Source organism: Aspergillus tubingensis (assembly GCF_013340325.1).
Source record: "Aspergillus tubingensis WU-2223L DNA, scaffold_2, whole genome shotgun sequence".
NCBI classification, from domain to species: domain Eukaryota; kingdom Fungi; phylum Ascomycota; class Eurotiomycetes; order Eurotiales; family Aspergillaceae; genus Aspergillus; species Aspergillus tubingensis.
This window is the reverse complement of record NW_023336276.1, coordinates 151117-177421: the sequence shown is the minus strand read 5'-3', so window position 1 is coordinate 177421 and position 26305 is coordinate 151117. Positions and strand designations below refer to the sequence as shown.

The 26305-nt window shown below is 50.0% G+C and overlaps 10 protein-coding genes across 10 annotated transcripts; 4 read left to right on the top strand and 6 right to left on the bottom strand.

The window, feature by feature from the left end:
• Nucleotides 1–151: 151 nt before the first annotated feature.
• Nucleotides 152–1712, top strand: AtWU_00615 (TFIIH/NER complex subunit TFB2; the record flags this gene model as incomplete). Its single annotated transcript, XM_035495730.1, has 3 exons — nt 152–278; nt 337–424; nt 491–1712. 3 exons carry the CDS (start codon nt 152–154, stop codon nt 1710–1712), a joined length of 1437 nt encoding a protein of 478 aa, XP_035351623.1.
• A 2054-nt stretch (nt 1713–3766) lies between these two features.
• On the bottom strand, nt 3767–6545 carry AtWU_00614 (fibronectin type III domain protein; the record flags this gene model as incomplete). Its single annotated transcript, XM_035495729.1, has 5 exons — nt 3767–5177; nt 5237–5908; nt 5984–6256; nt 6325–6449; nt 6510–6545. The coding sequence occupies 5 exons, from the start codon at nt 6543–6545 to the stop codon at nt 3767–3769; spliced, it is 2517 nt and encodes an 838-aa protein (XP_035351622.1).
• Nucleotides 6546–9554: 3009 nt separating this feature from the next.
• AtWU_00613 (uncharacterized protein) lies at nt 9555–10540 on the top strand (the record flags this gene model as incomplete). Its single annotated transcript, XM_035495728.1, has 3 exons — nt 9555–9566; nt 9626–10297; nt 10373–10540. 3 exons carry the CDS (start codon nt 9555–9557, stop codon nt 10538–10540), a joined length of 852 nt encoding a protein of 283 aa, XP_035351621.1.
• Nucleotides 10541–10609: 69 nt separating this feature from the next.
• AtWU_00612 (histidinol phosphate phosphatase, HisJ family protein) lies at nt 10610–12043 on the bottom strand (the record flags this gene model as incomplete). Its single annotated transcript, XM_035495727.1, has 1 exon — nt 10610–12043. The coding sequence occupies one exon, from the start codon at nt 12041–12043 to the stop codon at nt 10610–10612; it is 1434 nt and encodes a 477-aa protein (XP_035351620.1).
• A 472-nt stretch (nt 12044–12515) lies between these two features.
• On the bottom strand, nt 12516–13586 carry AtWU_00611 (uncharacterized protein; the record flags this gene model as incomplete). The annotated part of the gene is made up of 1 exon (XM_035495726.1): nt 12516–13586. One exon carries the CDS (start codon nt 13584–13586, stop codon nt 12516–12518), a length of 1071 nt encoding a protein of 356 aa, XP_035351619.1.
• Nucleotides 13587–14425: 839 nt separating this feature from the next.
• On the bottom strand, nt 14426–18101 carry tof1 (putative DNA repair protein (Tof1); the record flags this gene model as incomplete). Its single annotated transcript, XM_035495725.1, has 4 exons — nt 14426–15483; nt 15533–17656; nt 17710–17947; nt 18012–18101. The coding sequence occupies 4 exons, from the start codon at nt 18099–18101 to the stop codon at nt 14426–14428; spliced, it is 3510 nt and encodes a 1169-aa protein (XP_035351618.1).
• A 321-nt stretch (nt 18102–18422) lies between these two features.
• On the top strand, nt 18423–19511 carry AtWU_00609 (3-hydroxyacyl-CoA dehydrogenase family protein; the record flags this gene model as incomplete). Its single annotated transcript, XM_035495724.1, has 3 exons — nt 18423–18551; nt 18620–18719; nt 18781–19511. 3 exons carry the CDS (start codon nt 18423–18425, stop codon nt 19509–19511), a joined length of 960 nt encoding a protein of 319 aa, XP_035351617.1.
• A 497-nt stretch (nt 19512–20008) lies between these two features.
• Nucleotides 20009–21212, bottom strand: AtWU_00608 (BRcat and Rcat domain-containing protein; the record flags this gene model as incomplete). Its single annotated transcript, XM_035495723.1, has 3 exons — nt 20009–20288; nt 20351–20881; nt 20950–21212. The coding sequence occupies 3 exons, from the start codon at nt 21210–21212 to the stop codon at nt 20009–20011; spliced, it is 1074 nt and encodes a 357-aa protein (XP_035351616.1).
• Nucleotides 21213–22524: 1312 nt separating this feature from the next.
• arp6 (actin family protein) lies at nt 22525–24140 on the bottom strand (the record flags this gene model as incomplete). Its single annotated transcript, XM_035495722.1, has 4 exons — nt 22525–22663; nt 22741–22803; nt 22862–23570; nt 23645–24140. The coding sequence occupies 4 exons, from the start codon at nt 24138–24140 to the stop codon at nt 22525–22527; spliced, it is 1407 nt and encodes a 468-aa protein (XP_035351615.1).
• Nucleotides 24141–25072: 932 nt separating this feature from the next.
• On the top strand, nt 25073–26179 carry AtWU_00606 (uncharacterized protein; the record flags this gene model as incomplete). Its single annotated transcript, XM_035495721.1, has 1 exon — nt 25073–26179. The coding sequence occupies one exon, from the start codon at nt 25073–25075 to the stop codon at nt 26177–26179; it is 1107 nt and encodes a 368-aa protein (XP_035351614.1).
• Nucleotides 26180–26305: the final 126 nt, after the last annotated feature.

The window sequence follows — 26305 nt, the reverse complement described above, 5'->3', positions numbered from 1 at the left end:
TGGCGCGCCGGAGCAGCTCCGCTTTGGGGCCGATCGTCTCCAACTTTCAAATCCCAGGCGTTGGTTGGTTTCTTCTTTCTTTGGCTTCAAGCTCCAACGCCCCATTTCTTTCCCGCCGCATCATGCTGCAGCGGTGACTCCTGCAGACAAGATGGCTGCCGCACCATCTTCTCGTCCCTTTGAATACCTCGAAAGCCTTGCTGGCACCGTCTTTTACAAACTTTACCAGCAGCCATCGACGGCTCTCGCCATTTTCAGGCGCATGCTGCCTGATCTAGGTATGTGTCGCATGTGCATTCACCATCCCAGTGCTTCATCAACTGACTGCATGACTAGCAAAATGCTTTGTCATGGCACTTCTCTACCTGAAGGATCCGCTCCCCGCGGCGGATCTGGAGGCTTGGGTTAAATCAGAAAGCTTGAAGTAAGTGCTGGGCAGGCACCCTGGATGGTCTCCGCGGTGATTGTGATTAACACGAGCCTCACACAGAGAACGCGACAATGCGCTCTCCATCCTAGGGAGACTGCATATCCTATCCAACACTGTCACAGCGGATAACGTCCGCGCCTACAAAGTCACCGACCCGTTCGCCACCTCATTGCGACATGCCCTCACCGGCGCCGACCAGACACAATCCTTTGGCGTCCTTTCACACGTGCCTGCGGGCTCAGAAGTCTCAATATCCGATCTCGATGAATATGCGCGACGACAGTGGGAAGGAGTGCTGGGATACATGGTCGGTACCGGAGGCATGGGAGCTCCCCAAGTGACCCTCAGCAAAGGCGTGAAGGAGCTCCTGCAGGCGGGTCATCTGGTTGAGATCCGAGATCGTCGTGTCGAAATCACCCAGGATGGGTTCGCCTTTGTCCTACAGGATGTCAGCACGCAGGTGTGGCACATATTGATTCTCTACGTCGAGAGCGCCAGCGCCATCAAGATGGACAGTGTCGAGGTCCTCTCATTTGTGTTCCTCCTCAGCAGTCTCGAACTCGGAAAATCATACGAAAAGAACCACCTCAGTTCGAAACAACTGCGCATGCTCACCGACCTTGCCGACTTCGGTATCGTCTATCAAGAATCACCCGATGCACCGCGTTTCTACCCCACCCGTCTTGCAACGACGCTCACATCCGACTCCAGCGCCCTGAGCAACCCGCTCTTGGGCTCCCTCTCCGGTCCTGCCGGCGAAGCCTCCAGCAAAGCGGGCACGGGCTTCATTATCATCGAAACCAACTACCGTGTATACGCATACACCTCATCCCCCCTACAGATCTCCCTCATTGCTCTGTTCACTACCCTGAAATACCGCTTCCCCAACCTCATCACCGGCAAAATCACCCGCCAGTCCGTCCGCCGGGCCGTCGAGATGGGCATCACCGCTGACCAAATCATCTCCTATCTCTCTACTCACGCCCACCCGCAAATGCGCAAGCACAATGTCTCTCGCTCGACGTCGAATCAAGCCGGGATACCCCCGTCAGTCCTCCCGCCCACCGTAGTGGACCAGATTCGTCTCTGGCAGCTGGAGCGGGACCGTGTCAAGGCTACGTCCGGATTCCTGTTCAAGGACTTTGTCAGTCTGGCAGAATACGAGGCCCCATGCCGGTATGCAGAGGAAATTGGTGTTCTGGCATGGAAGTCGGATCGCAAGCGCATGTTTTTTGTGACGAGGCATGAACAAGTGGCTGCGTTCCTAAGGAGCCGCAAATAAAGAAGAGGGTTCATCAACTCCCCCCACCAAAAAAGTGTTGGCTGAAATGGTTTCATGGGGCTGAAAAAGGAATATATTATTATAGCAAACTTATGGCTTCTTGCGTTGCATAGAGGTACGGCAGCTCGGCGTTCTGGCTTCTCGGGACATTTTTATGAAACTGATGATATATAACCCACCCAATTCGGAGAAATACGATTGTGAGGTGGGGTCTTACAAACTGTATAATAGCTGGGAAAATCAAAATAGAAGAAAAGGAATTGTGATTTTTAAATGAAATAGACAAGGATCATTAATAGTGATATGATGGTAACTATCTGTCCGTCCCTAGCACAAATGCAGCAAGTCCACCTCGCATCATATATACTAATACACAACTCTCAACCTCACGGCCTCTCCACCAACAATGGACTAAACAACCCAACTACAACTAGGTCATTAGTCCCTAAAACGCTGACCACAAGGTCCATGAGCCTTTTCAAACGCCAACCCAAACGCCCTATAACTCCGCGTCGCGTCTTCCGAACGACACGCATCCTCCAGCATCATGAACGCCCTCCTAAATCTCCCTGTAACACCCCTATCCAACCCAGCAAGAGCCGCTGCCCGCTGAGAATACCCATGCCTTGACACGGCCAGCGAGAACACACTTGGTGGGCGAATTCCCGTCACGGGATCCGGTGCATTGAATAAGTCTGCGTAAAGTATGGCGTTGAGAACAGTCACGAGTCGTCCGAGCCAGTATGCGTATGATTGGGCTCCGTATATTGGTTCGAGGCGTGTACGTGGCGGTGTGGGCTGTTCTATGGTGGTGGATGTTGAGGTTCTCTGGGGAAGTCGTGATGGGATGGGGGAGTCGAGACGGTGACGTGGGAGTGGTCGTGCCAGTTGTTCGGGCCGTGGTGGTGGTAGGGTTCTTCTTCTGCTTCCTCTGCTGGACGCTGGATGAGGGACGACAGGTCTTGGGAGGTGTGAAGGAAACGGCGTCGGACGGCGCCTGGTAGTGGAGGTGGGAGTGGTGTCTGGGTTGGGATGAGCTTGAGGTCGGGGGGTGGTGCTTGTGCCTGTGCTTGTGCTTGGGGCTTCTCTTTCTCTTTCTCTTTCGTGTTGGTCTTCGCTTTCGGCTCGAGGTTGCATGTTCGATAGTATAGAACTTATAGTTGTGTATGTTCGGTTTGCGGCGGTGGTATAGCTTTTGGAGGTATGGAGATAGGAATAGCTTAATTGGATGTGGTTTTTGATGGCTCTTGTGATTATCTGGGTCATATTGATACTGTTGATTGAGGAAGGTTCATTTTTCTGGTTGATGAATTGTTATTTGATGCCGTACACCCTGGTCAAGGAACGTGTTGTGTCTGGGCTATCTCGCCCTGTGAACGAACCACGGATCGATCAGTAAACATTTATCACCCGAAGTGAAGAAGGATTACAGTCACTCTCACCTGCCGATTCAGTGTCGGCGCAGAGATCATGTTTGCTCGTTTGTTTGTTTCTCTATCACATTGTTGGTGGTCTTGCTGGTTATGGAAAGAATTAATAGTTTCGAGGTTTGTCTGTTCGGAACTTCTGGATATCAAAGAGTAGTATGAGAGCTCAAAAATGAAGCGAGTAGGTAGTGTGGGTATATCACAGGAGCATGGCACAAATAAATGTAAGTAGGATCAAATGGGTGAGATTGGAGCAAACTGTTTGTCTATTCCGATTGTCTCAAGTACTTGTGTTCATTGTCAATCACTATTTCAAGGACAATCGACAATAGGAGTTTGAATAGAGGTGATTAAATCTAGCAAAACTCCAGGTGATACTTCCACTCTTATGACCTGAATGCGGGTCATTGGTTAGACACTTTCCTAAGTATTAGAAAACAGTTATTCACCCAAGTTGGCTGTTGCCGCAATGGATACATGCCTACCTGGTATGGTACTGCTTCACGGTATTCAACTCTCATATATCCACAGTACAAGGTAGAACCTTAGAAGTCAATTGCATCTAGATTCTATATGCTGCATACTGTAGTATATTCAAGCAAATCTTATTATACTAACTCCGGCTTTTCAGACGTCAATCGCGTTCACTCCAGAATCCCGATTATCACATCCGTAGTAGTAATCTACGCTGACCAGACAGCCATTCCCAAAGTGTTTGCTGCCACATTTTTTGCATCCGCCAATTTTGCGGATATCTTGATAGGCCTCCCACATCTCATCACCAGTAATTGTGCAGTCCTTGCCGTTCTCGTCCTTACCGCGGATCTTCACCGAGCAGCCAAATTGCTCCCAATTGGCCCAGCAATTACCAGACAGCGCGAGAGCCTCTGCATTGGCAGTATAGAGTGTCGAGCCACGATTCATCTGGTTGACAGCCTTGTCGCACCACTTGACATTCAAAGTACTGCATAGCGTCGCGCCTTTACAATCGTACGGTGAGTTGCCCGTGCAGTAGGCTCCGCTGCTGAGGGTAGCATCGTCCCAGGTACTGGGGCATGGATGGAAGACATTGGTCAGGGGCCCATATCCCTGTGCCTCAACGACAAAGTAGTTCGTGTTGACAGTATCAGAGCCGATGGGAAGCTCCCACGTCCAGGTGTAGCCACTCCGAGAGACGGGGACAGTGCCCATCGAGGTCCACGCCCAGGGATAATTGGTCTGTCCGGCCGGCAATTCGGCACCACTGTATTTGAACAGAGTTCCGCTCTCAACCATGTAGTGTGTGCAAATGTAATTGCCGAGATTGTAGTTGATGGGCCACGCCGGCATCTCGCAGGCCGTGTCCGGGTCGGTCAAGAAGACGCGTTGGAAAGCAAAGGGGATTAGGATATCGGCCTGGACCGTTTTTTTTGTGGCGGTCGAGCTGCTCTTCACGTTGGTGACGGGCTGGTTGTCCGGCAACTCAAGCGTCGTTGCCTCGACCGAGTTTGAATTACCCGACGCGCTCCCCCCAGACCCGATAGCCTTCACGGTGAAGGTAATGGAGGTACCGTGATCGATGTTGCCGATGGTAACCTTGGTTATGCTGCCTGGTAGACGGGCCACTTCTTTCCCATTCTGATAGATTGAGTATGCATAGGGAGCAGGGGAGCTAGCTCCCCAGCTCAGACTCACGGAGGAGTAATCTGAGGCGGTCACTGCTAATGAACCGGGAGCAGATGCAGACTGGCCGTTCTTTTCATATGCGGTGGGACTGGAATTGGCCGGTTTGCCACCTTCAAGGGCGCTCATGATGACCTGCATGTAGTCATCATCAGGGAGGGTATCGTACGGATTGGGGAGGTTGTCGTTGGTGATATGGATCAGGCCAGCTCCGCGCTCCAGGGCCAGCTCAGCAACCTTGCCCACACTGTCTGAGGGGGCATTGTAGATAATATGCCAGAGCTTCCGCGGATCGCTAGGTGTCCAGTCAGGGTTAGGTGAGTAGTTGTTCATGTATGTATCGTAGCTGTTCTCGAAAGTCATGAGTGTGTCGGCACTGTTGACCAGTGTTAGCGAAAACACCCTAAATCTCCAGCAAGGGTATATACTACATACCTATGCTCGAAGCACTGTGGCATTGTAGCCCCGGGATTGAGGACGGTAAAGGCGCCCGGGTGCATGCGCTTCGTATAGTCAGTAATAAAGCGATACAGATCTGAATATACATTGTCGTCGCCGCATTGGTTCCACCCTTCGTCAAAGAATATACCGCCAATCATGCCAGGGTATAACGTGTACCACAGGTCGACATCGGTCTGGATCTGTGAGACCCAGTCGGCCAGACCGCTCGAACCCAGTCGAGTCTGGAATTGATCTTGGCTCAGGCCAAGATATCCTGTGCGCACATAGCCGAGAACTCGTTTACCCGCTGTATTGGCCCGGGAGATGACCTTCTCCCAATCCTCATCCACAGTCGTATCCGGTCCGTTGAGGACGTTTGCAACCAGAACGGTCACCATGCCGGATGGGTAGTCGATCATCCGAGTCCATGCAGTGGGATCAGATAATGGATTGATGTACGATGCCAAAGCAATCTGTTGGCCTCCTGCATCCATCGATTCGTCATCGTCGACGTCTGCAGGTGTCCAAGGGCATGAGTCGAAAGTGAATTTCTCTGGAATTTCTGGATACCCATTGTCCAACTCATTCTTGTTGGTCATCTCATAGATGACTAAATTGGCAATAAGCTCATGAAGCTGAATTTGGGGGTGGAAAACACGTCCATATCTGAATGAGAAGTTGATTCGGTTGTCAGTATTCCATCAACAACACGTTCCACGAACAAGGCGAAGAGCTTCTTACCCGTCTGGCAGCACATTCGGAACTTCGATATCAGAAGATTCGGACACAGTACTGAGAGATAGTTTCGACTCCACAAGAGTCATATCAGTAGTATCGTCGGACACCGAGGTCTGTTTGGAAAACTGAGCGTCCGGATCGAGGAGTTTGGTAATCTCCGCATATTCATTCACAGACCCCTCAAACGTTCCCTCTAGGGGACGGTCTTGGCTTCGTTTGTGAGGATTAGAGCCGAGGGGATCCCACGTGTTTAGCTCGTAGAACATTAGACCCTCTCTGTATGTCATGTCAGTCTACCCGATGGCTAGGTTATTTTCCATTCATGGTGGAGTTTGAGCACCCACCTTGTGTTGCTATCTGACGTCGATTCATCGACACCAGCTTCACAAAATCGGCCATTGAAATAGCCAACATAAGAGTCATAATCGACAAATTTGACCTGCGCGCCAGCTCTTTCTACTGCAGACGACTGTAGAAATAGAAAGTTAGCATCAGCTTTACCCGACAAGGGGTGGGTGGAAGAACAAACAATCTTCTCATTGACGGAGTCCACAAGGTCATTCATTGTTTTGCGATGAGCACTTGTCAGTGTCTCTGTATCCTGAAATAGGTTGTACAGATTCTGTCATGGGCAATCAGAATCTCTCTGGCTATTACTGGAGAAGATATTGGGTTTCACTCACATGAATCCAGGTTGACCAGCTAACCTTATCGCACGCAGGTGATAGATATTCGGCCCAGAATTTGGCATAACTGCATCACGCTTCTTAGCGACTGCTGGGGACGATGAAACAACATGGCATCTTACCCCGTGTAGTAGATCATACCACTGCTTTACAGTTAGAATCAAGCTTCTGAATTAGGGTATTGCTGGTACTCACTTTGATCCTAGCTTTTTCTTTGCCGCAGCAATGACGTTGTCCAAGCTCTTGCTGAACGCATCTCCATTAATAAGATGATTTGTATGTTCCAACTGCCCATCGCAGCCACGGGCCAATGTATCCCAATCGATATCCGCCATCTAACCATATTCCAAGTTGGCAAGAGCAGCGGCCTTGGCTACTAAGACCTGGATAGGATTCAATACGGCCCATTGATAAATACACTGATTCAGGATATTAGAAAGTTCAGCATCATTACCGCCTAGGGTAATATAGATGTTAGTTAGATATGCAGAAAGAAAAGAGAGATAGATAGACAATATCTGGCTATACCAGCTGATAGCAAGATAACTTACTGGTCCCCATTGAGATTAGGGATCTGATCATTAATGACATCAGAGATAACTGCACCAAAGCAAGATTCCAATTGGAAGGTTCTTGTTGTCGGATCTCCCAGACATTCATCATTATTAATAAGAACAGAATACGCCTGATCATAGCGACTGCAAGCCTAATCTGTGTATTTTTGACAGACCCATCAGTTCACGGTTCAAAAACAGCTTTGAAATCGAGAAACTAACTTACTACTCTTCGAGTTAAGTACTTCGCCAATATTTTCAAGTCGACTTCCAGCACCTATTCCGGCCGAATAAGAGTCGCCGATAGCAGCCAGCTTTATTATGTAAAAAAGTTCAGCCGGATTAAATTCATCTGTATCTCTTATGCCCATCAAGTATACAGATTACATGCTTGCATTTCCACGCAGTTCCCAGGGTACAAGAGGACTTGCAATAACGCAACTGCCGATAGTAGCAATGGCCGCTAGGCCATGCCATGGTTGCGTGTACATTACAGATAAAAAAGCTAGGCAGGGTAGGGGGTGAAAAAAAAAAAAAAAAGAAAAGAAGAAAAAGAGAGACTTCACAAATATTCACACTATTTAAATCTTACAAATAGCATAAAGGAACTTCTAATAACTCAATATATTGGCCATGACCTAGTCAAGTTGTATAGTACGCTGGTGAACTTTTATATCCCATCTTCTACTACGAGAGGAAGACCACTCTTCTACAGTGCTGTCCTCACATCTTAGAAGATCTAGTGAGATATACTGAGGAGCCAAAGGTCCACCGGCCGTATAGAGTAGTGTAATAGTTCAATGGGGTGCTTGGTGGACAATAGACATTGTCATTGTTTCAGTTCACTGATCTCGAAGCTATCAAGCTGGGTTGGTGCTAGCTGCTCAACTGAGACACAGCTATATATGAGATTACCAATGGAAAGACATAGTATCAGGTACTCTTGCGGTGCTTGTAAAGTTCATTAGTTCTGTCCACAGACTTTCGGAGATTTCCAACTTGCCAATCTTGTCAGACATGTCCTTCCTCTTTCTTACCAGGTTCTATATAGCATCATCTAATGGCCATGGGAGAAAGCATCAACGATTGTCTAATGTATAGACGCTGTAGATAGGTCAACGAATTTAGTGACAGAATGCCAAAAAAAAATCGTCTGCTATGCCATGGGCCCACTAGATATCAAAAGACCCCCCGAGACCCGCTGAAGCAATCTGTAGGTAGATTAGATAATGGGAAACTTCTTCCGGAGGGTCCAGGGCACGATTCTGCACAATGTAGACATTAGACTGGTTAAATCATGGGAGAGGTATTCCCGAAAAGGACCCGAGATTAGAACCCACATGTGGTGAAAATTTCCGCGACTCTGACAGGGCCGAAGCTCGTGCAGTCCCACTTGATAGCAATTCAGGGTCCACGGACAAGGTAAAACATAGAATCGATAGTTTAATCTAGTTCTTATTGACAGTCCAGTTCCTGAACTAGCGCTGCCCTAAACTCCATATCCATCCAGCTAATCTCATCGGATGCCAAGGACTGTAATTCCAGCACTACTATCGCGAACTGCCTTAGCGCATAGTGTTCAAGTAACCCCTATCAGACAGTTCTTGATGATCCACCGTCTACAGAAAATACTTAGTAGCGTAGGGGAATCTTGAAAGTGGATCGAATATCCCTGCGATATAGTAATTTGTCTCTCCGTTTGTCCTCTCAGAGGCCGTGTCTGGAGGTGTCCATTAACCATTACTGGGTTAGCACAGTCAATTATCTCAAGATGATTGGGACCCTTGAGATTGGAGATCAAAGTAGTGACTCAAATTAGGTAACTCTTCAGGGTTTCCGATGCCAATTGAGCCTCAGATGCTGAAGCTTTGGGACAAAAGCTACTACCGTATGCCTCGAGTGCTTCTACTCTGCGTGGTTAGTTGGTTACATTATATGGCTTATTCAGTAAGCCCTAACCTTCCTCATTTGAGGCTCATCCCTAGATATTCCACTGTCTGGGTCGACCCTGCGCTAGTTTCAACGGGAAATGATCAATTACTACGATATGCGCCAAAGTACAACGCTTCCGAGTAACTCCGCCCTGTATAGCCCCAGCAAGCAAGCTATCGTACATTGCTAGTGTGAAGAAATTTCTGCAAGATTTGATGGCTATGGGGCCTATACTACTGCAGTAGAAGTTAGCCTTTTGTAACGTAGAGATGAGTCTTCTACCATGAGAACAGGCAGGTGTAGCGAAAACACTGTAGGTGGTTTAAAACTACACGGATTGCTAGAATTCCATGATTAAATGCATTTGTAGATTCAAAGGTTCTGATTCAAAATCCGATCATTATGAAATTTCAAGTAGGAAAACACCTCTCTCACGATCAGATTTCCTCGTTGACCAAGATGCCTCCAAACAGGAAATTAAAAGAGGGATATCAATCCCCCGCCTCTCCCATTTCCTCCTACTCTTCCTCTTCGCATTCAATTCCCTAGTTAACACAGCCTACGACATCAACGACGGCGAAAAAGACTACGCAAAAGAAGGTGACACGGCCCTAGGCATCAAGCTTGACCTCAACTTCGCAAGGACCTGGCCAAACGTGGATCCAAAGGACTCAACGGTCATCCGAAACTGGGTCTTCAGCAGCCATCTCAAGTTCAAGGGACTGGTCAACGATGAAACGAACGGTATTGAGGATGAGCAGCTTTGGCAAATTGCACTCACGGGATACAATGAGATGCAAGCAAATCAGGAAGCCTACGGGATTCCTAAGAGGCAGAGAAGCAAAGCTATGACGGTCCTTGCATTCGATCACGAACTCATACTCGCGTCGTCGCAGAAAGGCGAGTCGTTCTCGTATTATTATACGGATACTCCTGTTGCTAAGGCTCTGGAGCGGTGTCAGGTTACTCGGCGGAGGGATTTTGGGAAAGAGTCAATCCATAAAAATGAGGGCAAGTGTGGTGAGGAAATGGCGGCTCATTTGTACTACTTGGTGCATCCGGGCAAGTCTTTAAGTTCCCAAAAGCCAAGGGTTGCTACTATTGTGGGAGGTAAAAGGACTGATCCTTGTACGGATAATAAAGGAGTGAGTGGATGCATTATTACCCTTCGACTCCTTCCTAGGATTCTGTTGGCTGGGTGCTAATCGATCTGTTCATAGGAGAAATTCGGATGCAGCACATTTGTTCAGGAGTACGGCATTGAAGTCGTAGATGCCAACAAAGAGTTTAAAGAGTTCAGTCTGAGTGAGATTGCGGGTGGCATAGAGAAGAGGAGCCAGATCCAGTTATGCTACTCTCCTGATACGAGCAGCAACAGCAAGAAATAAGGATTAATGGTCATAATTTTGGGTGGCTTTGAGCCATATGACCTAGTGGCTCTGGATGTATGATAAAGTTTACCACTCGCGTTTCCATTCGACTAAGTCGAGGGAGACTCCAGCTTGAGCACCAAGCTCCATGACTTGGTGCCTCAATTCTGGGGGCCATTCCCCACTGTTTGTCTCTATATAGTCAAACAAGATAGATATTCCACGAAGATGAGGCGTACAGGATCTCCAATCCCTCAGCCATGTCCGAAGCAAGGTCAGAACGGCAGAATCCGTCCATTCATAGATCGGCCATTCAGTATTATATTCTCCACCGTCATTCTGTAGCCCCAACTCGTCCGTAATGGTTAGGAATTCAATATTCCTTGGGACCACATCCTGCAATCTCTTTGTTGTGTCTTCGACAAACCCCACGAGGAATGCCAGGGGAATCTGAAGTCTCTTGAGCTCGTCGAAATCCACTAGCGCATGCAGTGAGCCCTCCATCTTGACAGCGGGATAAAACTGCTCATTGCCTCCAATCGGGGCATCAGCTGTGATTGTCAAATCCGTTAGAGTACTTCGAACATGAGATAACGCGGCCGCGACCCCATCAAGATCAACGATAGGCGAAACAAAGTCATCCTCGACGCCATAGTCGTAATACCAGGCCCAGCGAAGGGTTTTGAGATTTGGCGTGACTAACAGCAAGTTACCGAGATAGGCTTCCCGTACAGCGGTCAAATCAAGAGAGGTAAGTTTGGAAGGGTCAGGTAAGTGCGCTGCAGGCCAGGTGAATTCATCCGGGTTTTCGACAGTGACGGACATGCTTTGGACGTTCGGAAGATAAAACAATGGTAAGACATTGGCGGTGTTCTTGCTTCTATCTCGGGGGGTCAAATTGGGCTTTGTGCCGTCGTCTCCCACGACGCGGTGGAAAGACACATCCCGGAGATGTTGAAAGGTAGGTAGCCTGTACATCTTAGGTCTGCATAGGGCTGAGTTGAGAACCATCCCGACAAAGCGACTTTCTCTAGTGAAAATCGGACCAAGATACAAGCTCCTGAGATTCGAAAGTTGTGCTACCAGAAGGGCAAGAAGAGCATCAATAGTGCCCTGATGTAATTCGCGTATCCAGCGGTCGCTGTAGGGTACTCCAGTTCCCTGGACGAATGCAGTGTATTCGGTCAACTCGGAGTTGGAAATGGGAATAGTGTAAAGAGAGCCTGCAATATTCCGACCTCTGATACGCATGCCGTCTAAGTAAACATTTGTGATGTATGCAGCCAAATGTGGCCTGCATGAAATTGTGCGTAAGAGTTGTGTGATCGGGGGAGGCGAAGGAGCTTCCTGCCAAAGCCATTGGATGTTGGCGTAGAGGAATGGCTCGACTTGGGTGCGCAGCTCTTTATTGACAAGGCTAAGCGCACGCAGTTCAGTCAGCGAAAGTAGCTCGAAGACCAAATGTAACACTTCGACTGGGAAGCTCAGGATCCTCGATGCCGCCTCATGTTCGGACGACATTGGGACAAGATTCACGAATTTCAGAGACTCCCTGCGACTGTTGTAGGAGAAAGTAGAAGATGAGTAGAGAAATCAAACACGAGAAACCTGATGCTCTATTGAGGTGAAACCCTGAATAATAGCTCCATGTCTGGAACCCTAGCTGCTCACTAGATAGATTGATGGAGTGGATGGACTCCACTGCGTACTTGGAAGAGATCCACTCGGCAATCTTCCCGGATTCACTCGATTCATGCCTAAGGCAGGCCATCTATTGCAATCCCTACTTCGTCCCCATGAATGGAATTATCTAGTCTGTATTGAATGGTAGGGAAAGCTGAATATTCGGTTTACATTGTAATCCATTAATTTTAAACTTATCTCATTTGCACCTCCGCTTAATGCATGCTTGGAGGCTTCATTGTGCAAGCCGGACAGACCTTACAGCACCTCACAAAGAGAGAGAAGCGGGCCAGTCGATGGAGTTGCTCGGTCAATTCAATTTCAGGAAAGACTGCGCTGCTGCTGCTCCAGAATGCTTCTCCTCCTTCTTCTCCTTTTTTTCATTCTGTGCCCGCAGGTTCTCGAATTTATTCGTTAACCGAACCCGCCTCGGCAGTGCCCTCAGACTCGATCCCGTCAACTCTGCTTCAGATGTGGACGTTACATCTGAATGATGATCGCGTGCCTGAAGTTGCAAGCCAGGACCGACATTGTCCTCAATCGGTATCAATCGCAAGAACTGCTGGCTGTCTGTGTGGTGCTCTCCTGAGCATGACCGGGGCGCATCTGCTGCATGGGTTCTCATAGGATCTGAGCTTGAGCTTGAGTTTGGATCTGCCTCCATCTCGGCTCGACTATGAAACAACTCCTTCCGGCTCAATACCCGCTTTGACGGTCGACCGGTAACCATCACTGGAAGCGACTTGCGGGCATTGTCTGGCTTGCTGCTGCCATGGTCGCGCGTTGAAGCCGGAAGCACGTTTGTTCTTCTCAGCTGAACTCGCTCACTGCTGTGGCCTCGCTGTGGGAGTGGTAAGCCTGATGGTTTCTGCTCCGATGCTCCGGTACTGCCATCATGCATGCCGTTGCTTCGGCTGCATACTCCAGGACTATCCACTGATGAACCAGACTTCAGATTGCCCCCTCCATACCGCTTTCCAGCAGTATGAGGTGCCCCCAAAGAGGAAAGCACACTCCGTCTTCCTTCATGCTGGTACATCTCATGCGAATACAGATTCGACGTTGGTGGCTTGACAGGAGTGGGAAGTCTTGAATAATTGGCATAGCGAGCCTTTTCACCCGTAGCCTGATGAGAGACAGGGAACGAGGTCTCATGCAGGATCAGAGGTTGCCTCTCCTCCTCCTTCTGGGATACGGAGATCAATTCTTCATTGCAGTCTCCAAAATGTCCTTGTACTTCCTCCTCGGCTTGAGTGGAAGGCTTTCCAGCGTCTGTTGTGTCTGAAGATAGCATCACTGCTCGCCTGATTCGTTCTCCACGTACGGAACGGAGCTTCTTGGTTGGTGTAGATGCTGATGAGCTGGTTCCTGTGGCAGACATCGGTGATTGGGGGGTATTTGGAGGAGGACAGGTCAAATCGTTGATTGTGTCCTGGGTGCGGTTGCTGTGGCTGGCTTCAGTGTTCGTGTTGCCTGAGCGGCTACGTCGACTTTTGAATGCACATTTGAGAACTTGAAGAGAACTGGCAAGAAGGGATCTGCGAGTTACCCGATCAGGCATCATGGATTTAGTACGGCACTGGATCTTGGGAAGGTGAGAAGTGTGATTCAAGAGTGCTGGAGACCAGCATCATCTGCACTGCAAAGCATAGAAAATGGCTTACTGTGTTATGAGTTTCAAGCGAACTATAACAAGTAGCGTGAAGTAGAAATAGGAACGCGCGTCGCCACTGTATTCACTTAGACACGGGATATATTGTCTTCGAATTCACGTATCGATCCCGTGATCACGGAGGCAATATCCTCATCAGCATCCAAGACGCATTTAGGTGTGATGCTTAGCTCACTGGTAAGCAAATACAGCTTGACTCCTAAATGTATGGAACAGTTAGGGCGCAATAGCGTTGAGGACATGCATTCATGCAACTTCGCTGCAGCCTTTTTTCTCACTATAAATTTCACATCGATAATGCTTTTTGAACAGTTCAGGAGAATGGATAAAGCCGGGGACTGGAAGGACCCTCAGCTTCACCATCTCCGAAACCAGAGGACAGGAACTTTCCATTATTGCCCAGTAAACCAAGGGTATGCATTGTCTATCCATGCATGCTAATCCATATACATACAGATGCCAATTCAAACAATGCCTATATTCATGCTCGACACCAAACACCGCATCAAGTCATCATGCCATGAAAGTAAATAGAGCAGACACCTGTTCTACTCCGAGTCACTATCCACCACGAAGCCCGCGCGCATGCGTCTGCGATTTGCTGCTACAACCGGTGCGTCATCGTCGTCTTCATCCTGCGCCATTGCTTCATCAGGCTTGTTCGAGTCCTGGTCTGCGTTCCCAGCAGAACCCAACAGCTTCTCTCGATCCCGACTGAATACCAAATCGTCATCGAAATTGAAGCCATCGTCCGCCTCCTCAGATGGCGTGCCCTCTTTTTCCGACATAGGCGATGGGGCATCCATGTTCCCCATCACGACATCATCATCTTCGTCCACTTCGTCAGTCTGCTTCCCGCGTCGTTGCCGCTTGCTCTTGGCTTCACCTGTCCGGGTGCGATTGGTTTGGCGCTTGCGTTGACCTTTCTTATTGGTTGAACCGTCTCCGTCCTCGGTCATGCCGGTAAGTAGTGCATGCTTGATACGCTGGGCTTGTTCTTTACGTCTCTGCTCCTCCAGGAGGAAGAACTCCTTGTCTCCTTCTTCGTCGGTGTCTTCGTCACTCGCGTGCACATACAGATCACTCTTGATCTTGGCAAGACGAGCTCGACTATTTTCCAAGCGCGCCCGGCGACGCTCCTCCAATGTCTCCTCATCCACGGAGTCGTCCTCATCCTCATCATCCGGGTCACGTTCTTTGCGCTTTTTCTTCTTCGTTGGTTTCTTGGCTGGGTTTGGCGCTGCCCGAGGGTTCGGCGGGAACAAGGGCCCGTCTGGTACCTCGTCCTCGCCCTCGGAATCGTCCCCAAATTGAATATCGGGGTTGTATTGGTTGTCTGATGACTTCTTTCCACCACCGTATTTCCGTCGGATCAGCTCACGGGGGTCTCGTCCAAGTGTCCCTCGCTTAGCTTTCTCGAAGTATTTGTCGATGAATGACTTCATCTCTCTGAGATCCTGGGCCTTTGGAGCAGAAGGAATGACCCAGGCTGCTCCAGGCACGTCCTCTGCACCAAGTCGTTCAAACTTGACCAACGTCATTAAAAGACGGAGCTTCGCGTTGGAAAACATGGCCTGCTGGCATGCATCGTCGCGCGCTTTCACAGCTGCAGAAATGTTAGTTTCCAGTTCATATATGAGCAAATAAAAACATACAAATCATAGGATTGGGCATTCTGGAACTCTCCGCACCCGCCTCGCGCAGGGCCTTCTCCTGGGCTTCCCAAGCCTCTCTCTCTTCCACTGCCGACCCCAACACATCGCTGACCCAACTGACCAGACCTTCCTCCCCATCCAAGACCAATGCAGGCACCATGATGCTGATTTTCTCTTCAATTGTATGAGCCTGTCGAGGGTCGATCTCTAGTTCTGCTGGAGCCTTCCTGGCACGGGTGACTGTCTGCCGCTCGTGACCATATTCGAGGTAGAATGTAGTCGCGTTGATCTTACTGAACAGCAGCTCCACGAACAGAGCAGGCCGTTGATCGAGCCTCTTTGTCAATCGCCGGATAATCTGGCGCACGAATTCTTCCCATTCTTTGAATATCGGTTTACTCGAATCCAAGGCGCCTGGGCCTTTAATCATCCGGTAGAAGAGGTTGATGATATCGAGTCGGAATAGCAGAACACTGAGTTCTTGCTTGAAAGCAATCCTGTAAAAATAACGGTGGGCACGTTTTAGCTGCTCAGTGTTCAACTCCTTGTAGTGCTTGGTGAAAGCAACAAAGGTGTCAACGCATTTCTGATTGCAGAACTTGGCGGCAAACCGTCTGAAATCGAACTTGCGCTCCTTGGACACTCGTTCTGCTTCCATGCGATCTTCATCTTCGGAGCCATTCTCTTCATCATTCTCGTCATTACCAGCACCTTCTACATCCTTGGCTTTGCGTCTGGCACGTCGCCGAGATCGTACTTGCATATTGAGGTTCTCCTTCGAATAACGCTCCAACATTCGCAAGAAGACGTGAGTGAGTTCAGTGCAGGCATCCAGATACCCAAACGGTTGATCCTTGTACCCACGAATAACAGCGAGGACGCGGTCATGGGTTGTCTCTTCGTAAAAGATACGATTTTGGATGTTTTCAGCGATCTCTTGGTCTTCTTCGAGCGGAGACTGGGCCATGTCCTGCACGGTCAACAAGATCTGGGTGAAGCAGCGCATTCCAGCGTTGAGATCTTCCCAGTCTTTATTATCCAGCGCATACTGCATAGCGCGATTCAAGAAGACGAACGTTTCTTGATTCAGGACGCCCGCAACTAGACCAAAGCTATCGGGTTCCAGCTCCTTAGCCGGCTTGTCGCTCTCTGCATGCTTCTTGCGTTGGCGTGCCCGACGTGCGCGCTCCGCTTCGAGAAACCAGGCAGTAGTGTAGAGAAACTGGCGCGTGTTGATGTCCATGACACGGTCTGCTTCACGTTCGATTGCCTTTCGTACATGAGTGAGAAGGGGGTTGAAGCCCGAGTCCAGAAACTCTTCCACGAACATCCGCAGATTGTTGGAGGCAGTCGAGTTTAGGTGGACCGGAGTGCTGAAGTCATTGTGCACAGTCAAATCTTGTGGCTTTCGCCGAATCAGTGGCTTGTTCCACTTCTTGGTCTCGTCCATCTTTTGAAGGGTCGCCTGGCTGTCTTTGAGCACGTTCTGCCCTGAGACGGTCGAATACTTGGCGTCATCACGCTTGACCCAGATCATGGTCCCAAAGCGTCCATGTCGAGTTGGTGCGTTCTTCGCGTATTCTCTCCGCAAAGACGACTCCTGGCGCAATAAGTCGTCTAGCTCGTCCGTCCGTTTCGCTGTTCGTTGCTCATCATCCATGAATAGCTTCTCCACATTTATACCCCTTATCAGATGAAATAATATCTCCAGAAGAGCAACATCCTGCATAGTGAAGTCGTCGCCAACGTTGGAGCACATAGTCAGAAGCAGAGCGAAGACATCCTGATCTTGGAAGGCGTTGATTGTTGCAGATCTCGAGGTTTCCTCTTCGTCGCCTTCCGCCGCGAGACGAGTATTTGGGGTTATCAAAGCGATGTTCCGGAGGAGATAGAGTAGTAATTTGAGGATACCTTCGTCGCGGGTCGTTCGCTCGGATCGTGGGATGGCCATGCTCGGAATGCCGACGCGGATAATAGTCCGAAGGTAGCTGGTGCTAGCATGACTTAATAGGCCTCGCTTATATGAAACGTGGACATGTTGTATGTATGGTATATGCCGATGATGGTTGATTGTCAATTCCCCGTGTAGTTCTACCGGCCATGTCAAAGGGACCAGCAGCTCTACTGCTGTCTGTTAGATATCGTCGCAAAGAACTGTAGCACATAGCATCACTTACAGCATGCCAATGCGATCCTAGACATGTATTTGGTTTGTTTCTTGCTGCTCGCCCAGACTGCCAGGATGGGTAGCAAATCTCCGTTGACAAGATTGGCTTCTCCCAAGCACCGTGCCACATCCATCCGGTTGTGTTTCTCATCGTATAGCTTCAGCCAGCGTTTAATATCCCGGAGACAAGCCAGAGCGTCATCTCCCAGCACATACTTGTCTGCATCTTCGCCATTGAAACCACCCAACTATGAGCGAACAATCAGCTGTGTTCCTATCCTATTGTTCAGTCCTTGAAGGGGGTTTACTCACGGCAGTGACGAGACTATAGACATGGGCGCGGACATCGGGGTCCACTACCTGCACGTCCGGTGCAGACAGCACTGGTTCTTCGTTCTCCATGCTGGGCTTGCACACCTTGTATCATTCCTCCTTCTCTCTATCATGCTCTGCTTGGTGATCCTGCGCGCGCACCCCTAAATTGGCCATCAACCAATAATGGCGCGTATCTCACGCGTCGACGTGTCACCGCCTTTGGAAATCCCGGATAAACGAATCAGCCGAGAAAGCCGCGGGTAGCCGATGACGTCGGATCACATGAGATTGGCCGAGGCCCGATGCATCTCCGTGCGGCCCTCTATTTACTATCGGGTTACTACTTCCCCTCTTTGCTAGATCTGCTCCGTATCCTGTATCAAGAGTCTTCGTACCCAAGTTGACAATATGCTGTCTTCATCATTGCGCTCTCTCTGCCACCGGGGCCCCTCAATGGCCTCGCGGGCCTTCAGCACCTCGTCCGCCGTCCATGCTGCCGAGGTTAAGTCGCTGGGTGTGATAGGAGCTGGGCAGATGGTTAGTGACCCTGACAATACGGTGTTGGCTCGAGTATATGAAAGCCTAACGCAACTAATATCCTATAGGGATTAGGAATTGCTCTAGTAGCTGCCCAGAAAGCCCAAGTCCCAGTGACCCTTATCGACAACTCCCAAGCTTCCATTGACAAGGGACTCAAGTTTGCCGGTACATAGCACCCCTCACCACCATCCCAGCACCATCAAACTAAACCACTTCACTCCTCCAGACAAACTCCTCGACAAAGATGTATCCAAAGAACGTCTCACCCGGGACGCCGCCGACGCTGCCCGGGCGCGCATCACCACGAGCCTCAAAATGGACGACCTCTCCACCGTCGACTTCGTCATCGAAGCCGTCCCCGAGATCCCTGACCTTAAGACTTCTATCTTCTCAAAACTCGCCCAAATCGCCCCTAAGCATGCCATTCTCGCTACCAACACCTCCTCTATCTCCATCACCAAGATCGCAGCCGCCACCACTACAGACCCCAGGGACCTGCAGGCCCCCTCGCGCGTCATCTCCACGCACTTCATGAACCCCGTGCCCGTGCAAAAGGGCGTAGAAATTATTGCTGGCTTGCAAACCTCCCAGGAAACAAAGGATACCGCTATCGCTTTTGTCCAGCGTATGGGCAAGGTCGCTTCTGTTTCTGCGGACTCGCCTGGTTTCCTGGCGAACCGGATCCTCATGCCGTATATCAATGAGGCGATCATCTGTTTAGAGACCGGCGTCGGTGGTCGTGAGGATATTGATAACATCATGAAGACGGGCACAAATGTGCCTATGGGTCCGTTGGTGTTGGCGGACTTCATCGGTCTGGATACTTGTCTCGCTATCATGAATGTCTTGCATCAGGAGACTGGTGATAGTAAGTACCGGCCATCCGGGCTGTTGAAGCGTATGGTTGATGCTGGGTGGCTGGGCAAGAAGACTGGAAAGGGCTTCTACGACTATTAATTGATTGATTGATCCAATCAACTCTGTATCTATCCAAGCGAACGTTGCGATATCCCTCCCTTATATGCTGTGATGTCTTAGAATACTATGTACCCCGGTTTGGGGTGTCTTGCTAATGACTGATTCGGAATTGCATGTACATCTAAATACTGGTGACCGAGAAGTAGTCACACTGCATGCAGCAAAGACAGCACACAGCATTAACGTTGTACACCCAGACATACATTACCACTAAGGTGTCTCAGCAACACTTGTACCAGGTACAAGTCACGACCCATATAGTACTAACTATCCCTCATACGCTTACAAATCGGACAACAACATCATATAGAGTCAATAATTCATTCTCATAATCATAACACGCTAATTGAACACGACTAGACAAAGGAAAAGTTAAGGAGTGTGCCGCCAGGATACATTTTCGAAAAACAGAATGCCTCCCTTCAAGTTGGAGATAAAATAATCAATCTGGTTCCTATCCACCCAATACTCAGAGCCTAGGAAACCCTCCTAGCCCGAGTCGCCTGCTGCGGTATCAGCAGACTTGCCCGACTTCTGTTAGCGCTTCCCGCCTTTTCCTTCATGCCGCTTTGGGTCTTTGCCAATTCTTCATCCCGCAACCTTTCGTTGCATAGGATGGCAGCCACCACTGCGGCGAGTTCGGCCTCCTGGTCTTTGTTCACGCCGCTGTGGCCGATGATAAAGGTGAGGAAGTCGATGGGCCGTTGACCTGGTTTGGCGCAAGTGCACGATAGCCATGGATTGCGACAGAGGTTACTGTGTCTCGGTTAGGATATCTAGATGCAGCTTGTGCTGGGCAGGGTGAAGGGGGAACTTACCAAACTTGTGCCTTGCACCGACACGTAACGTGATCACAATTGAACAAGAGGTCCACCAAAGAGCCACATTTGAGACCCCTCTGCGCTTTGCCGAGTCGCGGATCTTCGAAGACGGCCATAAAGCCCGGATCTTTCTTCCCAGTCGAAGTACTATTATTGTACTCCGGGCATCTGCAGCCAGAGCAGAACGTCGTGCTGCAGTATGGGCAGCTTTGGGACGAGAGCTTGCTGTTCAGATGCTTCGGTGGGATGAACCGGCCGCACGTCGGCGCAGGACAGTACCAGCGTTCTCTGGCTGGGGTCGCATACTCCTGCACCTTGGCGAAATAGACCGTCCTCTCCTTCGGTGTCAGCACGGGGAGGATGACCTCCGTTGGGATCTTCTGCTTGCAGCATCTGGGTGGGAACAGTCCTTCCTCCGGCATAACTGTGAACACCAACTTCTTCAAGCATCTGCTGCAGTACTTGTGCTGACACGGCATGCTGATCAGGCATTCCGCGGGCATAATATCCAAACAGCATGCGCAGGGTCTATAGAGTAAGTTAGCGCTATCATCAAAAGCAAAGGCTTGGATGGAATATCTCGATGGGATACTTACTCGTCGATTACCTCCCTCTTCGCAAGACGCTTCGAGAACCGCCCTCGAACCTTCTGCACAAGCCGACTCATCTTCGACTTGTGGCGGTGTTCGTCTTCGCTATGTGACATGGTTCTCATTGAATTGGTGTCCAGACTCGAGACACGGTCCATTGGCAGTGGCTCCGTTCTGAAAGTGCTGCCACGGGCCTCGCTCTTTTGGCGGTGTTCCGCGAGGCGCTGGGCAGCACGCGCAGCCAGGTCTTTGACGTTAAACGCAGTCATCTTGACTTCCGGCAAGGATTCTCTTTCAGTGGCTGTAATTCCTTCTGGCTGACCTACGAAATAGAGCGATTGAGGGTCGTACACTTGGGGACGGGGTCGGTGATGGGGAGGAGCAGATCGGACTGAATGATTGCTGGGTGCAATTCCGGGACGCTGGAATCCATAATCGCTGGTTTCGACTTTAGAGAGTAGGGCACGAGCAACGAGCAATGGACAGTAGTAACATAATACTTAGATCGATGGCAAGGGTCTTGGAATGGAGTTGTAGTTCTGAAAGTTATGTATGTATGGTGTAAATTGAGTTTGGTAGGAGATAATAACTAGCATAAAATCGCCGGCAGCCGGCGCGAGAGCTGCCAGGGTCTTTATAGACATCATTCGGGTTGTTTGTTGGACTGCTCGGCATATCATCCGGGATGACCAGAGAGCCAGACTAGAGGAGGGTGGGTATATCGCGCGACAACTAAGCGACCCATGCCATGGGTAAGGCAGTCGAATGCCACATGTCCACCGCCCATTATTTGCTAGAGATACCTCTCAGACAACGCTTCCCGCTAGAGAGTTTGACATCATTCGTCCGTGTGCAGCTGTAGGGTGACCTTGAGCGGCGGGGCACCACCTGGTCCATGCTAGTCTCCTCGACCAACCGCGAGAATACGGAAGAGATAGATGAGGACTATTGGTGACCGGAATTCGGGATAGACGAAGAAAAGAAAGTAAGCTGGCGCATGGAGCGCGACCATGCGGTTGACCGTCGGTTGAGGGTGTCGACGTGTTCGACTGCGGGGCGAGCAGGAAAAGAAGATCAGGTAGCAATGGAAGCAAAGCCCATCCCAGCCTCACCGCAACAAACTACTACTCTTTCCCCCAATCCCCTCCATGACTCACAATCACTCGCTCGCTCGCTCACCTTCCTTCCTTCCGATCGTCACCAAACTAAACTAGCCACTGCCCAACAGCAGTCCGAAGACTGGTCGTCGGTTCACGTATTGGTCTCTGGCGTGGTCGAGCAGTGCATGAAGACCTACTAGCGCTGCCTCTACCTCTCACCACTTCCCTGAGCAATGATAAACCATCATCGCCCATCCCGATGGGAAATGACATAATGACATTGTTCTATGAATTCCACTGGCTTGGGATGGGCCAACATCTTCGAGGGTATCACAGAGAATCGCTAAAAAGTATGAAGACAAACACCGAACAGCACCCAGGCAAGCAAGCAGGGAAAGCAAGCATCCCTCATCAAACCCCGTAACACTCCAATCAATGCAAAATCCTGAACTCCACCAAGACAGCCATTGCCCGCTGAACTTTATATAGCACCAGTAAACTTTCGACTTGCCCAAGAAGAACCGTGCTCTTGGTACTCTTGCCGGGTGATGGCGACTTTCCGGAGTTCGTCTTTATTAGTAGCAAATCGGGACGCCCCCAACCAGGCGGAGCGAATCGGGCTGTGAATAGAAAGATTACGATCATCAGCTCGTAGTTCAAAGAGACAGTAGTCAGGAAGTAGGGCAGCAGCTCTTACTCTTGCGGGCATTTCACCCGGACAGCGCATTCCGCGGAAGCCAGTTGGCGCAATTCCGACTCCCTGCCACCCAGTTAGCAACAAGATACCAGTCCGCCAAACATATGAAGGCCACACTTACAGTCTGTCCACAAATCCTGGGAGTAGCGCATTGCCACCGACGACCAAAACGTTGGCCAGAAACGCGGGATGCAGTCCGGTAGGCAAGACAGAAAGACTTTGCATGATAATATCCGGAATGCCAGCCTGCTTCATGCCAATGTCGCTGGGAGTGAACAAGATCTCCGGAACAGCGAAGCGCTCGTTGCCCAAGACCAGAGCGTCTTCCGATAGTGCTTCCGCGCTGGCCCCCGACAAACCTCCTTTCCTTTTCTTGGCGTTCAAGAGAGCATCATGCGGTCGCATGAAGCCCTTCTTGCCTGCATTGGGATCAGGAAGGACATAGTCCACCATCACCCCCTCGCTGGGGTCTGGCAGGCCGCGTTTCCGGTTGCCTTTCCACGTCTGTTCCATGTCGCCGACGAAGTTGTTGCTAACGAAGCAGACAGCTTCCTTGACCTCATTCATGATATAAGTCTCGTCCACCATGTTGTACTGCCGTACTGAAACCATTTCCTTCAGGTAGTTCGTAAGATGCTTGCCACCAAGGTCGAGTCTGCGAATGGCACGTTGAAGCGGCTGTCCTTTGTAAATCGGTGTCACGGTGGTGTGAGAGTAACCCGAATCGACCACCAATAAGCATTCCTTTGGAGACACCGTTGTGTTTGCCTCCTGCACAATAGGATCCCCGAACAGCGACTGGACATCATTCCAAGCGTTCATCGATGGTCCTAAATGCAATACGCGTCTCTGTTAGCAATCACCTTCTCCAAGCAATCAACGTACGACCACCTAGCATCCTTACCAACGCATCTGAGGTACCCTCCAAACCCCCACTCCTCCATAACAATCTCATCTGCATTCTTCTGCAGCGCCGGCAATGCATTCGGCGCCTCCGTCAACAACAACGTCGTGTCCTCGGGATCCGTAATCCGCAAATCCTTACTGCGCACGGTCTTCTCATCGAAAAACGAGTGCTCCCAAATCTCCTTCTGAGCCTCCCAGTTCACAATGTAGCCCTTCTCAACGGGACGACGAAACATCAACTCGTTCCAGTCCGTCACATGTGTGTTCAGCTGAGAGCCGACGTAGATCTTGTTGCCACGGGTCTTGACGATCGCATTTGGAATTTCGGTGCAAGCTGCAAGCGCTTTCGATTGGTCCTCTGGAGGTGCAGAGTCCGGCGCATAGCCGGCTTTCAGGGTGTATGCGCCATTATCGATGACGAATGTCTTGTCGGGGAGAGACTGGACCTTGGCGACGGAAGCCCGGCCGGAAGGGCGAGGTTTGGTGGTGCCCATTTTTGGCAAAGGGGTTTAGGTCATTAGAGTTGATGCAGAGGGCATGGGCGTTTTTATTTAGAGAGGTGAAATGCGCGGGAAATTACTGGTGAAGGGGTTGGCTGGAGATGGAGAAGTGCAGACAAGACTAAAACCAAGATGGCCGCGACGGAGCTTTCGGTCGGCGATCGGAGATGCCAAGCTGTCGAGCTCCCAAATCGGTAAATGAGGGCACAGGCTTAGGGCATGGATTTTGGTCGCTCATGGAGTACAATATTTATATCTACGTTCACATGGAATGCCTTGGTATTGCATTGGTGAGGTCTACTATTGTGCCTGCCATGTCTGACAAACGTGTTGCTTTCATCATCGTCGTGGTTGGTGTGAGTTGGATATTCCTCCATGGTTAGTACGGACACGCCTTCAGTCAATAAAGGCTAGGGGCAAGAGAATAATGAAATGAGCAAAGATTGTAGCCCCTCTGTATGAACTTATTCGACTTTGTATCACTGGTTGGTCAGTTAGTAGTGTAGTAGTACATTTCAAAACATCAGTTGGTAGAAATTGCAGGTTTTATACTAGCTATATATTTCAGCGGGTTATGCGCTACAGTTGAATGAAGTAAAAAGTCGCCCACACTAATTTTACTATGACTAGTAGTAGTATAATCAATGTAGAATTCAAAAGTAACCTGCAAGCAAGCATATCTAAAATCATATCTCAAATCAACGAAAAGCATTTCCGACATCAACATCAATCTATATAGTATCAGGTACATCCGCGGACAAGCCAACCAGTCGCAGGTGACCCCGCAGAACCCTAATCAGAAGGAAAGTTGAAGGCGCCCCGCAGCAACAACAAATTTCTCCGCCCGTCCAGTCCGTCCGCATCGCTTTCCTTCCAATAAGCCAGTCAACAAACCGGCTCGATCCGAACAGCGCAACCGCATGAAAATGTCGCAGAAACTCCAATCCACCTTGACGACGAGCTTGACGCTCCTGGAACAATTCCAGGGTGCCCTTGCCTCCCCTTCCAGCGATATTTCCTCTTCCACCGACCTCTCCGCAAAAGATGCCTTACCCCTCCTCTCCGCCGCGTCGGCAACCCTGAAATCGCAAGCCACCAAGCTCTCGCTCCTCACGATTACTTCTCCCTTTACCCCTTCCGCTGTTACGAGTGTTATCAATGCCTTGAATGAGTCTGTGCTGCCCTCCCTGGTCGCCGCAGCACTCCTCGTCACCCCGGCCCATCACACCAAGGCGTTCCAATCCGAAGTGCATGCTTTGACCCAAACGGCACTGAAAGAAACGACAGTACTACTTCAGGAGGTACAGACGGTTGCGAACAAGGCGGATGATGCCCAGAAGAAGGAAGCTGGCTTGTCGCAGTCAGAGAAGGATGCGGTCACGGTGGCGGCCGGGCGCTTGTGGGACTCCTGCGATGTCCTGATCGATATCGCAGCGAAGGGTGTGGTCGGGTTTGTGGTTCGACGTGTGGAGGAATGGAGAGATCTTGTACGGGATGCGGTCCAGGAGATTGAGGAGTGGGATCCCGATGAGGAGGGCGATGATTTCTTCGATGACCTTTTGAGCGATGACGGGAAGGGCAAGGCCGATGAGGATGACGATGAGGAGGATGATGACGATGATGATGAGGATACGGCAGCTCTTCACGAGCAGAAGAAGTCGGCTCTCCGGATCCTGAAACCGGTCTCCCAGATATACCCCACCATCACGGCCAATCGACTAAAGAAAACTTCCGATTCGCCATCACTCGTCGGCCAGTTGGAAAACCTGATGAAGTATCTGCAGCAGATTCCTGGCCATATTGACGAGGTAGCCGGCGCGTTGTACGAGGCGAACATAGAGAAATCTCTCGAATACATGCGCAAGACAAAGGATTGCGCCGTCAAGGCTGTCAACCTAGCTAGTCTTCCCTTGGATGTGACTGATTCTGCCGATGCGCCGCAAGAGAAAGAGGACAAGTTCACCACTTGGGCCAGGACTTGGCTGAAGGTCATGGACCAAGTTAGCAAGTCTGTTATCGATGCGACGCAGTGAATAGGCATGCGCAACATCTTTCATAATTGAACCCCAGTATAGGTTCTTGAGTTATATGTTCATGTAGCAGCAGTGAGGTCTTCCGGGAGAGTACATAGTCACGATCAGGTTGCGAGATATTAGATA